This window comes from Megalobrama amblycephala, linkage group LG14 (assembly GCF_018812025.1).
Source record: "Megalobrama amblycephala isolate DHTTF-2021 linkage group LG14, ASM1881202v1, whole genome shotgun sequence".
Lineage (NCBI taxonomy): Eukaryota > Metazoa > Chordata > Actinopteri > Cypriniformes > Xenocyprididae > Megalobrama > Megalobrama amblycephala.
The window spans coordinates 24,209,746-24,223,798 of record NC_063057.1 but is presented as its reverse complement, the minus strand read 5'-3'; the positions used below and the strand labels follow the sequence as shown (position 1 = coordinate 24,223,798).

Genomic DNA, 14,053 nt, shown 5'->3' with positions numbered 1-14,053 from the left:
CTCATCAAATTCTCCAACTGGGATTTAAATTGAACTGTGATATCAGTGTTCATATTTAGCTGTTGAACAGATTGTGAAAGTTCTTCAGACATTTTTGGAGTAGGTAAGGCAAGATAGAACTGCACAGAAGGTGAAGGAGATGATTCAGGAAATAGAAGAGGAAATATTTCAACAGAATCCCCATCATCGTTAGCTGTACTGTGCATTCTTGAAATCAAGGATAATTCCAGATGAAATCAAGAAATCCATACCAAGGATAATCGGGATCGTCAAATCCGAATCTTTCATCACATACAATGTCAGCTTGAGTTGTTTACCCTGCAGATTACATTCACACTCAGACATTCCTATGGCAGTCTGCATTTGTCCATTTGCAAGCATAAAAGTTTGACCTTTACTGGACTTCCACTGTTCTCGATGATGCAACTGCTTCCAGCAAGACTCTTGAATTAATGATAGCGTACTTCCTGTATCTACAATGGCTTGAAAAATCTGTTACGAAGCAGTATGGGTAAGGTCATCATTTTGAACTGTGGTTGTACAGGTTGTTGGACACACTGTACTACACGAGTTGGAGATGGCTGTATAGGAGTAGACATGGGAGGAATAAGGGACTTGATTTTGCTGTCAATTTGAATATCTTGTCTCTTTAGACAATCCACCATTGACTTCCCCAAATTTCTAATGCTAAGTTCAAGTTTTTGTTGAATCCTTTCACACTCTCTTTCAATGCGGTAAGTCAGCTTTTCTTCCACTTTCCTGCATTTACATTCCATTTCAGCCTGAGAAAAACTGTCATTCACTTTTTTAACACAGTCTTCCACTCGTGTCTTGAGTGTTGTGACCTGGTCTATCAATTGTCTCAATTGTTCTGCAATGGAAGCATTTGGGGTGAGCTCAGATCTTTCTACCACTTCAGAAAAAGGATGGTGGTGGAAAAGGATCAACATCATCAATATCCTCGGCATCATCAACTGCTGCATTTTCCTCCTCAGAATCAATGTATAACTCACTGAATGTGTTAATGAGGTCTTTGATTGGTTCTCTTCTAACCACAAATGGTTCACTAGTAAAGTCCTGAATGGGCTCATACTCATCCCCTGTCTCAGAGTGTTGGCTTGCCATATCCTAACCTTCTTAAACCGACAATAAATGCAAAAATCCCCGTACGGGCCACCAAACTATAACTCTCTCATGTTTTTTGAATACAAAACTAGTTACACAACTTAATTAAGGGGGATTCAGTTTGCCTAACAACAAATTAAGAAGGAAAATATGCTCACTGAATGAACCAATTATTCTTTTATACACCAATGAAAACAAAAATAATCACCATACAAAGAGAAAATACAAGAAAAAGACAATCAATCACATTATTCAAAACAATGTAATGGATAAGTGCATTGTAGAAGTTGGGCAATAGGTTGCACAGTTCGATAATGTGAAAATGGTGGTGTGAGAGAGAGTCATAACTGAGGGTATAAAGTTCATCAAATAAAGTCCAAAGTAGAAGTTGTCCCTTAGATGATGAGTAATCCAATTATTGACGATGAATTCGCTCCAACCAATAACAGTTCTCAAGCTCCAGACTTTTCCCCATCAGGTACAGCCATAAGTAAGCCAAAAACCACAAGCTTTCATCCATCTGGGCTTTAAATCCATATTTAGCTCTCACCCTGTGGTGTTAAAGTCACCGATAAAGGATCCTTTTTAAGTTGAGCTTGAAATGGAACATTTCTCAACCAGGACAGCACAAAGGCAGTAAAGCCATGCTTCCAAATACTGCTGTTCTGCTAACTTCCTCTAGGACAGTGGTCTCAAACTGCCGGCCCGCGGGCCATTTACGGCCCGCCCTCCCCCTCTACCCGGCCCGCAACTGATCTCAAAAATAAACCATAATCCGGCCCGCTAAATTATTATTATCATTATTCTCTAGTTGCTACCTGTCTGATATGCAAAGAAAAAGTCGCCGTTCTAATGGGGCATTCACATATCGCGTCACATAAGAGGCCGCTCACGTGGCGTCTGTTGTTGCTATGCAACCATGAGCCGCGCTCTCAACCGCGTCGCTTCTATTATGAGCGTGCTTGCCTAAATTACAGTAAAAGCACTCGACTTTAAGTCACAAGCGTCGATTTAAACCACAGAAACGCGTCCGATGCACCCATTAAACGTTACCAATGCTCAAACGGCATCTTGGACAAATGTGTCTCAGTTGTGTGAGCGCAAGCGCTGCCAGGTGTCTGTCAAGAAACAGAAGAGTGTACAAATGTATTCAGGGATTGTATTTGTTCAGTGCAAGACTTTAATGTTATTTAAGCTAACATAAAGTAAGAGAAAATACTTCCACTAAATGTTAAAAACTAATAATGTATGTAACAATGAGAGATTTTTATTTTTTGGCAAAATAAAGTTGATATATATAGCTCCAGTTTTTTGTTTATTTCTGACCCCTCCACACCACAAGTGTTGCTGGTTTTGTTCCTAAATTACCATTTTTTTTATTCCATGCAATCCTTTTTTTTCAATCCTTGTTGGATGTGAGAAGTTGCACCAGACTATTGCAATTAATAGTATTATATTAGTAGTATTATATTATATTAGTAGTATTATATAATTATATTACACTCTGTAACAATGAGAGGGACACTGCTGTTTACATTTAATATGGTAAATAAAATATTTATAGTAGGTTTATTTATAGTATATTTATATAGGTATAAAAATATTTTAGTAGGCCTAATGAAATTTGAAGTAAATGAGAAATAATGCAAAGGAAAGTAAATTTTCTGAAATGTTGCGCTTTCTTGTGCTTGAATGTTAATATGGCCCTCCTATGAGGTATCAATCACAGAAATGGCCCCCTGCCAATTTGAGTTTGAGACCCCTGCTCTTAAACCTCACCTTTACTTAAGGAAGTCAATTTGGTGCCATAGCACCCCTAGCAGTGAGGAAGAAAACTACAGACAAAAGACTTAGTAACAGGCTTGTCTGTTACAACAGTAAACCTTTAGAACTTTCTAATGATAAAACTTATGTTCATTAATATTTTAGATCGTATCTAAGACAGATAGATAGCTCCTTTGCCTGCTAACATGGTCACGTCGAGCTAGGCGGGCTTGGTTTCAGCAACCAGTCACATCAGCTCAAACCACCTCCCAACTCTTTACCCATTTTAAGTTACCCGGGAGTGATGGGCGGTGACGCGCAGCTAAGATGGCAGCAGCCTCATTTTCACTTCAAAACTGCTGTTCAGAACTCTATAGGTGACGTCACTGACACTACGTCCATATTTTTTTTTACAGTCTATGGTTACAGTATGAAATGTACTGTACTGGAAGTAAAGTAAGTCACTTTAATCACAATTTAACAACCATCACATGAACCTTCAAGTATTTTAGATTTTCATCATTTAGATTAACATTGTAGTATTCACAAATCATTCACAAACTTTCAGATACTGTACCAATTAAACACATTCACAAACATCTATGAGCATTTGAGTGGGTTAATTCATTCCATACCACTATACAACTTTAAATCATGTTGCCAAATTGAAAAATAAGAAGACAGAAACTGACCAGGTAATTTGGCCTTTATTTATAATGTAGTTCCAAACGTAGGTTCAGGGGGAGCCTAAACATTCAGACCTGTCAATCATCATTACGAGCATATATAAGCAGCAGTCACTGCGTCATCCCAGTGACAATTCTTCCAGCATCCCTCCTCCCCTTCTCCTCTATTTCACTTATTCTCCCTCTATGCAGTACTTTTATAGGGGAGTTTAACTCAGAGTTTGAGCCGAGCTGAGTCTCGGATTTGAGCCTCCTTCGAGGACAGCAAGCCAAGTTTGTTTTACCAAATACCAGACTGAATGGGCAGGCAAATTTGTGAATCCTTTTATAATAATCTGGAAAAAGCTCCAAATTGTATCTCAAACTTACCATTATGTTTCCTCTTCCTGGTAATGTTCTCCAATTCTTTTTCTCTGTCCGTGTCCAATTCATTGTCACTGTCCAAATCACAATCACTCACTGAAGACAGTCACAAGACATTAAGAAATTTTATTTAGCATATCATTCAACAAAAATTTTGCATAAAAGAAAAAGTCAAAGATAAAGTACATGATTTCCATTTAATTGCTGATACAATAAAACAATCAAAAATTTCATATGCATTTGTAGTGACATCTTACTGAGGGGGCGATTTCCATCCACACTATTTCTACGCCTACGTTTAGGTGTAGGATCTAATTCTGAAATAAGGTAAACAAAATTAATCAGAAGACATTTCTAAATCTTGCTAAATGAAGTTTTTTTTTTTACACCTTTCAAATTGTTTTTTAATAGCTTTTTATAATAGTTTTATAGTAATCTGTAGGATGCAGTCATTCTCACTGATCTGTGTTTCATTACTATGTAATGTACTGTACTAGAAGTAAAGTAAGTCACTTGCCTTTTCTATGCGGCTTCTCACACTCCTCTACCCACTTCTTAGGATTCTTTATCCAATTCTTCAACACTCCCTCTGCAAGAAAACACAGGATTTCAACATGTTAATTTTTCACGAGTCTGTCTTTGTCTCAGGCAGATGCTCATATTCCAATGTATGCAATGTATGTAAGATCTAAAATAAATGAAATATCAAAGTGACCCCATTACTATTTCATAGCTGCTGTATTTGAAAGAAAATTAATAATATCTGATATTTTCTATGTAATATTTATTTACTATGCATGTTATCTTTTATATGATTAATGCAACAACTTTATATGAAAGGAGAGACTGCAGAGACACGCGTAAGACATATGAAATATATAGTTTAAGTTTGAAATATTTTTTAATATTTAAAACACTATTAAAAATCTATTTACATTTATTTGAATATTATACATTTTATATTTTGAATAAAATGCTTGATCACTCAATGTCACAACCGACAAATCAATATTATTCCAGAGAAATGTAGTTTCCAACATAAAACATATTTTAATATGTTGTAACAGTAGTACTAAAGTGTTTTAGAATAAATTTCAGAAATTAAAAGGTAATGCTAGTTTTAATAATACCTTACCGCTCACTCGCAAGTAAACTATTCCTGTCTTCTCACATCCATCATAAAATACTTTGCATGTGTAACCTCCTGAATCTGACTTTTGAACATTTCTCAAAGTCAGAGAAAGATTTCCTCTCTCCAGCTCCTGGATGGACAGACTCAGTCGGTGCTCATAGATATCATTTGTTTCCTCCTGCCTGTTCTTATACTGATAAATGAGCTCTGTCTCTCTGAACCATCTGACTGTTATGGACACAGCACTGGTTTCAGGTGAGAGATGAACAGGTAAGATGACATCTGATCCAGGGTCAGCAGATACAATGCCATTAGGAACCACAAGACTAATATCTTCAGCTGAACAGAGAAATACATTGTCAATAATAATCCATCACACCATCATGAATTAAAACGAATGACTATTAATCATAAATCTCTTTTTTTTTTCCTACTAGTTATACTAGGTTGGACGTTGGTGTCAAAAAGCAAAAATAACTTTTTCCAAAGAAACTTCCATTTGCTTTGAACCACCAATAAGCTACAATATGTGATCTAGTTCGTTTTGCTTTCTCCAAATCAAACAAGAAACTTTCAACAGTCAACTAGTATAGTAAACCTGCAGAATACTTACAGCTGATATGGAGAAAAATATATTCTTTTATTGTTCGACTTTCATGAATGACTTCACAAATATAGTGGCCCTTCTGTGATCTCCTGACGTCTCTAAGAGTCAAAGACACATTTCCATTGAGTAGATCTTGCCATGAGAAGCTCACTCGACCCTCACAGTTAACTGTCATCTGTCCATCCTTATAATGGCAGACCAGATCCTGCTTTTTCCACCACTTGATCTCCATTGAAGCAGCGCTGATGGCTGGATTAAGATGACACGACAGAACAACATCTTCTCCAGGATCAGAAAATAAGATGTCATTTGGGCAAACAAGAGACAACTCTGAGAAAGAGAAAGAAAAAACTAAACATGTTATAAGCGTGTGTAGCTGCAGCAGGGAAGAGTCTGAATCAAACTTCTACAAAAATAGGTGATTTATCAAACAAGGAAACAGAACAGCTAACACTCAAAAACATAACATTAAAACAAGATAACATTAAGAATGGACAGGGAGTGGAGGGAGTGAGTCTAATATAAAGGGTGTGATAACAAAGGGTGCTTCTCAATTCTTATTTGTGCATCCTCGTTTCCTTTCCTTGCTTCCTTTCCTCACGTCTTAGCTCCACCCCTTCAGGATGCGAGGGAAGGAAGCAAGGAAAAGATGCGAGGATGTAGGAATTGAATCAAGTGTAATGATATATCCTCGCTCCCTTTAGCGTCACTTCAAAGCGTCATCGGCTGCACACGAGGGATACCCACATGTTGATAAAGTTTGGTTATTTAAAGAAATATATAATAAATATTAATAAAGCAAGATGCCCCGTTGGAATATATGAGGTATAAAGTTTATTTAAATTTAAATTATTGTGATAGATATAAAGGGGGAGAATTTATGCGTGCGTCACGTTTCTCGATTGCAAAGACTTCCGCAAAGGATGCACCTGTGTATCCTCGCTCATAACTCCTTGGGAAGCCTCCTCACTCCTCGATCCTCACCTCCTCGCGGTACAGTTAGAGAATTGAGATGTCTATAGCGTTATTTTACTGTCAAATGTCGAGAGCACATTATTGTGACGCGAGAGCATATCAATGTAATGCGCGAGCGCAAATCTGTCCGCTCGCGCGCGGATTTCCTCTGCTCTCGCGCAAATCTGTCCGCTCGCGCGCAGATTTCCTTTGCTCTCGCGCAAATCTGGACGCGCGCGCTCAAATATACAGTGCTCTCTTATGAACTGCCTCTCCTCTCGCTCAGATATTGCGTGTGCACGCTCAAACTGTTTCCTGCGTGCTCAAACGTGTCCTGCGCGCTCAAACTGCACATGTGCGCTCACGAATCTCTCCGTGCTCTTGCAGAAATTAATTTGGCTTTTGGATTAAACGCTGTCAAAAGTTATAAACCAATCAGAAGAGACGACTGATCCATGAAAATGCTACGTGGAATCTTATTGGCTGAGAGTGAACTGCGCCTGGAATTCTTTCGACAAAGATATGTATTTTATTTATTCACAATTTAATAATATTTATCAAATGTAACCTAGTCTAACTGCATCACATTACAGGTCAAACCCCTATTTATCTAAACAAACAAACAAAAAATGTTTCTTAAAGTTATTGTGGTCATACGTTTTGTGTTGAATTTTTTTTTTTTAAAATAGGTAACATTTTACAATAAGGTTTTTATTTGTTAACATTAGTTAATGTATTATCTAACATGAACTAACAATGTGCAATACATTACTGTAATTATTAATCTTTGTTAACGTTAAAAATACAGCTGTTTGTTGGTTGTTTACTTCACAGTGCATTTAATAATGTTAACAATTACAACATTTGATTTTAATAACGTATTAGTAAATGTTGAAATTAACATTAACAAATATTAATAAATGCTGAAGAAGAGCAATTCATTATTAGTTAATGTTAACTAATGCAGTTAAATAATGTTAACGCAACCTTATTGTAAAGTATTACCAACAAACATCTTCTGATTTAAGACCGAACAAGATCAGGGTCAAATCGTCATTCCCTTAATACTTAATGTGGAGATCACATACCACCATAGTCAATTTCTTTTGAGGTCTGGTATAAAACATGACATACAAAAATACCTAAGCTCTTGTGTATGCACGATTAAGCAAAAGAACGCGATCTTATTCCTAAATGACAACGATTCGGTTATGTCTATTAAACCTTTTGAAATTACAATCATACCAGAATATTTAAACCTGCTTTTGCATTGCTCCTGAAAGCAGTGGTCATGTAAGCTATATGTTTTAAACAGCTTCACAAAGTGTTTTCAACAACATACTATTGCTACATCTGTGTTGCAAACATTAAATAATAATGCAAGTATTGCAATAACAATTTATAGTCTGAATATACACTGATTTCAGCAATTAAAATAAGTAGCTAAATTAATGTTGAAACTAATGTTGTTACACTGTTCTGCCAGTAGGTGGTGACCAGTGACTGTTAAAATGTATTTGATGTATCAGAATGTATTTGATGTATCAGAATCATTAATTCCAGACCTCAAAAGAAATTGACTATGGTGGTATGTGATCTCCACATTAAGTATTAAGGGAATGACGATTTGACCCTGATCTTGTTCGGTCTTAAATCAGAAGATGTTTGTTGGTAATACTTTACAATAAGGTTGCGTTAACATTATTTAACTGCATTAGTTAACATTAACTAATAATGAATTGCTCTTCTTCAGCATTTATTAATATTTGTTAATGTTAATTTCAACATTTACTAATACGTTATTAAAATCAAATGTTGTATTTGTTAACATTATTAAATGCATTGTGAAGTAAACAACCAACAAACAGCTGTATTTTTAACGTTAACAAAGATTAATAATTACAGTAATGTATTGCACATTGTTAGTTCATGTTAGATAATACATTAACTAATGTTAACAAATAAAAACCTTATTGTAAAATGTTACCTATTTTTTTTTTTTTTTTTAAATTTCAACAAAACGTATGACCACAATAACTTTAAGAAACATTTTTTGTTTGTTTGTTTAGATAAATAGGGGTTTGACCTGTAATGTGATGCAGTTAGACTAGGTTACATTTGATAAATATTATTAAATTGTGAATAAATAAAATACATATCTTTGTCGAAAGAATTCCAGGCGCAGTTCACTCTCAGCCAATAAGATTCCACGTAGCATTTTCATGGATCAGTCGTCTCTTCTGATTGGTTTATAACTTTTGACAGCGTTTAATCCATAAGTATGGCGTTATTTTACTGTCAAATGTCGAGAGCACATTATTGTGACGCGAGAGCATATCAATGTAATGCGCGAGCGCAATTCTGTCCGCTCGCGCGCGGATTTCCTCTGCTCTCGCGCAAATCTGTCCGCTCGCGCGCGGATTTCCTTTGCTCTCGCGCAAATCTGGACGCGCGCGCTCAAATATACAGTGCTCTCTTATGAACTGCCTCTCCTCTCGCTCAGATATTGCGTGTGCACGCTCAAACTGTTTCCTGCGTGCTCAAACGTGTCCTGCGCGCTCAAACTGCACATGTGCGCTCACGAATCTCTCCGTGCTCTTGCAGAAATTAATTTGCTTTTGGATTAAACGCTGTCAAAAGTTATAAACCAATCAGAAGAGACGACTCATCCATGAAAATGCTACGTGGAATCTTATTGGCTGAGAGTGAACTGCGCCTGGAATTCTTTCGACAAAAATATATATTTTATTTCTTTACAATTTAATAATATTTATCAAATGTAACCTAGTCTAACTGCATCACATTACAGGTCAAACCCCTATTTATCTAAACAAACAAACAAAAAATGTTTCTTAAAGTTATTGTGGTCATATGTTTTGTGTTGAATTTTTTTTTTTTAAAAATAGGTAACATTTTACAATAAGGTTTTTATTTGTTAACATTAGTTAATGTATTATCTAACATGAACTAACAATGTGCAATACATTACTGTAATTATTAATCTTTGTTAACATAAAAAATACAGCTGTTTGTTGGTTGTTTACTTCACAGTGCATTTAATAATGTTAACAAATACAACATTTGATTTTAATAACGTATTAGTAAATGTTGAAATTAACATTAACAAATATTAATAAATGCTGAAGAAGAGCAATTCATTATTAGTTAATGTTAACTAATGCAGAAAAATAATGTTAACGCAACCTTATTGTAAAGTATTACCAACAAATATCTTCTGATTTAAGACCGAACAAGATCAGGGTCAAATCGTCATTCCCTTAATACTTAATGTGGAGATCACATATACCACTATAGTCAATTTCTTTTGAGGTCTGGTATAAAACATGACATACAAAAATACCTAAGCTCTTGTGTATGCACGATTAAGCAAAAGAACGCGATCTTATTCCTAAATGACAACGATTCGGTTATGTCTATTAAACCTTTTGAAATTACAATCATACCAGAATATTTAAACCTGCTTTTGCATTGCTGCTGAAAGCAGTGGTCATGTAAGCTATATGTTTTAAACAGCTTCACAAAGTGTTTTCAACAACATACTATTGCTACATCTGTGTTGCAAACATTAAATAATAATGCAAGTATTGCAATAACAATTTATAGTCTGAATATACACTGATTTCAGCAATTAAAATAAGTAGCTAAATGAATGTTGAAACTAATGTTGTTACACTGTTCTGCCAGTAGGTGGTGACCAGTGACTGTTAAAATGTATTTGATATATCAGAATGTATTTGATGTATCAGAATCATTAATTCCAGACCACAAAAGAAATTGACTATAGTGGTATATGTGATCTCCACATTAAGTATTAAGGGAATGACGATTTGACCCTGATCTTGTTCGGTCTTAAATCAGAAGATATTTGTTGGTAATACTTTACAATAAGGTTGCGTTAACATTATTTAACTGCATTAGTTAACATTAACTAATAATGAATTGCTCTTCTTTAGCATTTATTAATATTTGTTAATGTTAATTTCAACATTTACTAATACGTTATTAAAATCAAATGTTGTATTTGTTAACATTATTAAATGCACTGTGAAGTAAACAACCAACAAACAGCTGTATTTTTTATGTTAACAAAGATTAATAATTACAGTAATGTATTGCACATTGTTAGTTCATGTTAGATAATACATTAACTAATGTTAACAAATAAAAACCTTATTGTAAAATGTTACCTATTTTTTTTTTTTTTAAATTCAACACAAAACGTATGACCACAATAACTTTAAGAAACATTTTTTGTTTGTTTGTTTAGATAAATAGGGGTTTGACCTGTAATGTGATGCAGTTAGACTAGGTTACATTTGATAAATATTATTAAATTGTAAAGAAATAAAATATATATTTTTGTCGAAAGAATTCCAGGCGCAGTTCACTCTCAGCCAATACGATTCCACGTAGCATTTTCATGGATGAGTCGTCTCTTCTGATTGGTTTATAACTTTTGACAGCGTTTAATCCAAAAGCAAATTAATTTCTGCAAGAGCACGGAGAGATTCGTGAGCGCACATGTGCAGTTTGAGCGCGCAGGACACGTTTGAGCACGCAGGAAACAGTTTGAGCGTGCACACGCAATATCTGAGCGAGAGGAGAGGCAGTTCATAAGAGAGCACTGTATATTTGAGCGCGCGTGTCCAGATTTGCGCGAGAGCAAAGGAAATCTGCGCGCGAGCGGACAGATTTGCGCGAGAGCAGAGGAAATCCGCGCGCGAGCGGACAGATTTGCGCTCGCGCATTACATTGATATGCTCTCGCGTCACAATAATGTGCTCTCGACATTTGACAGTAAAATAACGCTATAATAAGCAAATTAATTTCTGCAAGAGCACGGAGAGATTCGTGAGCGCACATGTGCAGTTTGAGCGCGCAGGACACGTTTGAGCACGCAGGAAACAGTTTGAGCGTGCACACGCAATATCTGAGCGAGAGGAGAGGCAGTTCATAAGAGAGCACTGTATATTTGAGCGCGCGCGTCCAGATTTGCGCGAGAGCAAAGGAAATCCGCGCGCGAGCGGACAGATTTGCGCGAGAGCAGAGGAAATCCGCGCACGAGCGGACAGAATTGCGCTCGCGCATTACATTGATATGCTCTCGCGTCACAATAATGTGCTCTCGACATTTGACAGTAAAATAACGCCATAGATGTCCTTCAAGATGGCTGAGCTCGATCGTTTTCCGGGTCATAGGATGGAGGACGGAGGAGCGAGGAGACGAGGAGGGATATTGAGAAGCACCCAAAGACTAACAGGCGCAGGGAATCCGGGGAGAGCGGGAGAGATTATGAGGGAAGTGAGCTCAGGTGTGGAACATGGAGGATCATGGGAAATGAAGTCCAGGGGAGACGTGACCTGTGACAATTATTTCTCTGTAAAGTGTTTTTAATGTACAGTGAAATACAGTAAAATCATTAGTCACATGTTTTCTTTCTTTTTTTACTTGCCTTGTCTAGGTTCTGGCACTTCTTCAGCCATTTTAATATTTCTGGATGTCTGAGATGGAAAACCACTGTTAGCCTAACTATGACAGTATGAAAGTATGTCCTGACATTTTTTAACACATAACAAACTTAAAGTAGAGATTAGTGTTAAATCAACTTATTAAAATCTCTTATATTCAAATTCAAAAGAACATGTAATGGGGTGCTGTTATGTAATGTTAAAATAAAAATGTGAGAAAAAACAAACAAAATAGCTTTTTAGTTAGATAACAATCCAACTATTTAAGTTTCAAAACTTACAGTTTCTTCAAGCTAAGTGGGCTACCATAAAATCAGTCCAGCATGGAGCACCTGTTACAATCTTGCAAATCCTGTAAATTCAATACATTTTCTCATTTATCATTCTCATCCATTCAATTCCAGCATGAAGTTGTTATAAAATGGAAACAAGGCTTATCACATATTAGCTACATTTATTCACATTAACATAGACCTTCTTCTCTTCCTTTTCCTGTTAATCTTCTGAAGTTTTGAAAAAAGAATGAATTCCCATTTTTAATCATAAAGTTCAAAATAAATAAGCAAGAGCCCAACATCCAACCAACAAGCCTAGAAAAAGTGAGTTTAGTAAAAAAAAAAAAAGAGAAGGTTGAGAGTTTCCACCATTACACCGACTCTGGCTCAAGACACTTCATGTAAACACATTGCATTACTGACGCCTACTCGTAGAACAGACGGAACGCAAATGTAGCATTACAAATGGTTCAATAGGACTACGTTCGAAATTTTACGTTTAAACGGTTTCAATTGCTCAAAGTTATACGACCCGCTCTAATTATGCTGTATGCTGAAAAAACTCAAGCCACGCCAGTTTTAATAAACAAGAAATTTGTGACGCATCGGTGGATTATGATTTTAATGAACGATGAACTTAGACAAAATTACGGATATTAAACGAGCTCCACCATTTCTTTAACAGAGCTTTATTTCAGAAGGGTATGCACGAGATGCAAATCTAATCGTATCGATGAAGACTCGAAAACTCGAAAGAAAGAAAATTACCTTAATGACAACTCCAGCTTTTGACTATTCAATTTAACATCCAAAAGATAGGTTTGCGTTATTCTCATTACTTTCACTTTCACTTATGCTACTTGTTGTGAGATAGCTAATGTGCTCAAAGATTGTTATTACCGCGTAAATAGTACTTTAATAAAACCCCTTTCAAAGAGTATTGGTTAGGTAAAAATTGAATATTTGATTTAAAATAGAAAATGTATATTTACATAAGCTGATTGTAGGAGAGAAAGACGAATGCCTCTGGAAGATGGCGGGCAGCTATACGTCACCAGGTAAGTTACATTTGCAAACAAAAAATGGCTGGCAGCAGACAGCACCTGCCACTAAAACCGGACGTCGGCTGCCATTTTCAAACAGAAGGGGGTAGCCTACCTGGTGCTCTTGTAGTAGTGATATTAACTCATGTATATATTGTTTATCATTAATATATTATTAGTTATCATTTGTTAAATATGATGGTTCTTCTTGAGTTAAATATATGTATATATATTTGTATATAGTAGGCTACTGTGCAATGATGCCAACTTGAACATCACTTAAACCTGTAGACAATGGCGGGTGACGCTAGAGAGTGATCGCGAGCCGCAGGACAGGGAGCTTCATATATGAAGAAGAAGCGACACCGTCGACCCAGAGCCAAGTATGGGGCTGCGTTCCAGTTCGGTTTTAGACACGCACTCGCGAACTTCCCTAAACACTTCCCCTCGGGGGAATCCCTGCCGCCATTTTGAAGTGCGTTCCACTTCGTGAAGTGGACGAGGGAAGTTTATATGGACAGACCCTCGCTCCCTCGATTTTGACCGAGGGAGCGAGTCTACTTCATATGTGCACTTCAGGCAGCTCCATAACCCACAATGCAACACGATTGTGAC

At 36.4% G+C, this 14,053-nt stretch overlaps 1 protein-coding gene and 1 long non-coding RNA gene across 2 annotated transcripts in view; both read right to left on the bottom strand.

Annotated features, from left to right (window-relative positions):
* Window positions 1-6,684, bottom strand: part of LOC125244369 — a 53,083-nt gene extending 46,399 nt beyond the window's left edge. Inside the window, exons 1-5 of the mRNA XM_048154461.1 lie at window positions 5,684-6,684; window positions 5,074-5,409; window positions 4,456-4,527; window positions 4,196-4,255; window positions 3,945-4,034 (exon numbers count right to left, since the gene is read on the bottom strand). Coding sequence (XP_048010418.1) covers window positions 3,945-4,034; window positions 4,196-4,255; window positions 4,456-4,527; window positions 5,074-5,409; window positions 5,684-5,909 — 784 coding nt within the window. The 5' untranslated portion in view covers window positions 5,910-6,684. The remainder of the gene's footprint in view (window positions 1-3,944; window positions 4,035-4,195; window positions 4,256-4,455; window positions 4,528-5,073; window positions 5,410-5,683) is intronic.
* Window positions 6,685-12,104: 5,420 nt separating this feature from the next.
* LOC125244599 lies at window positions 12,105-13,521 on the bottom strand. Its single transcript, XR_007179337.1, has 3 exons — window positions 13,388-13,521; window positions 12,402-12,472; window positions 12,105-12,153 (listed from the first exon to the last, which is right to left on the bottom strand). It is a non-coding gene; the product is annotated as an uncharacterized LOC125244599 (long non-coding RNA).
* Between the last annotated feature and the right edge of the window lie 532 nt (window positions 13,522-14,053).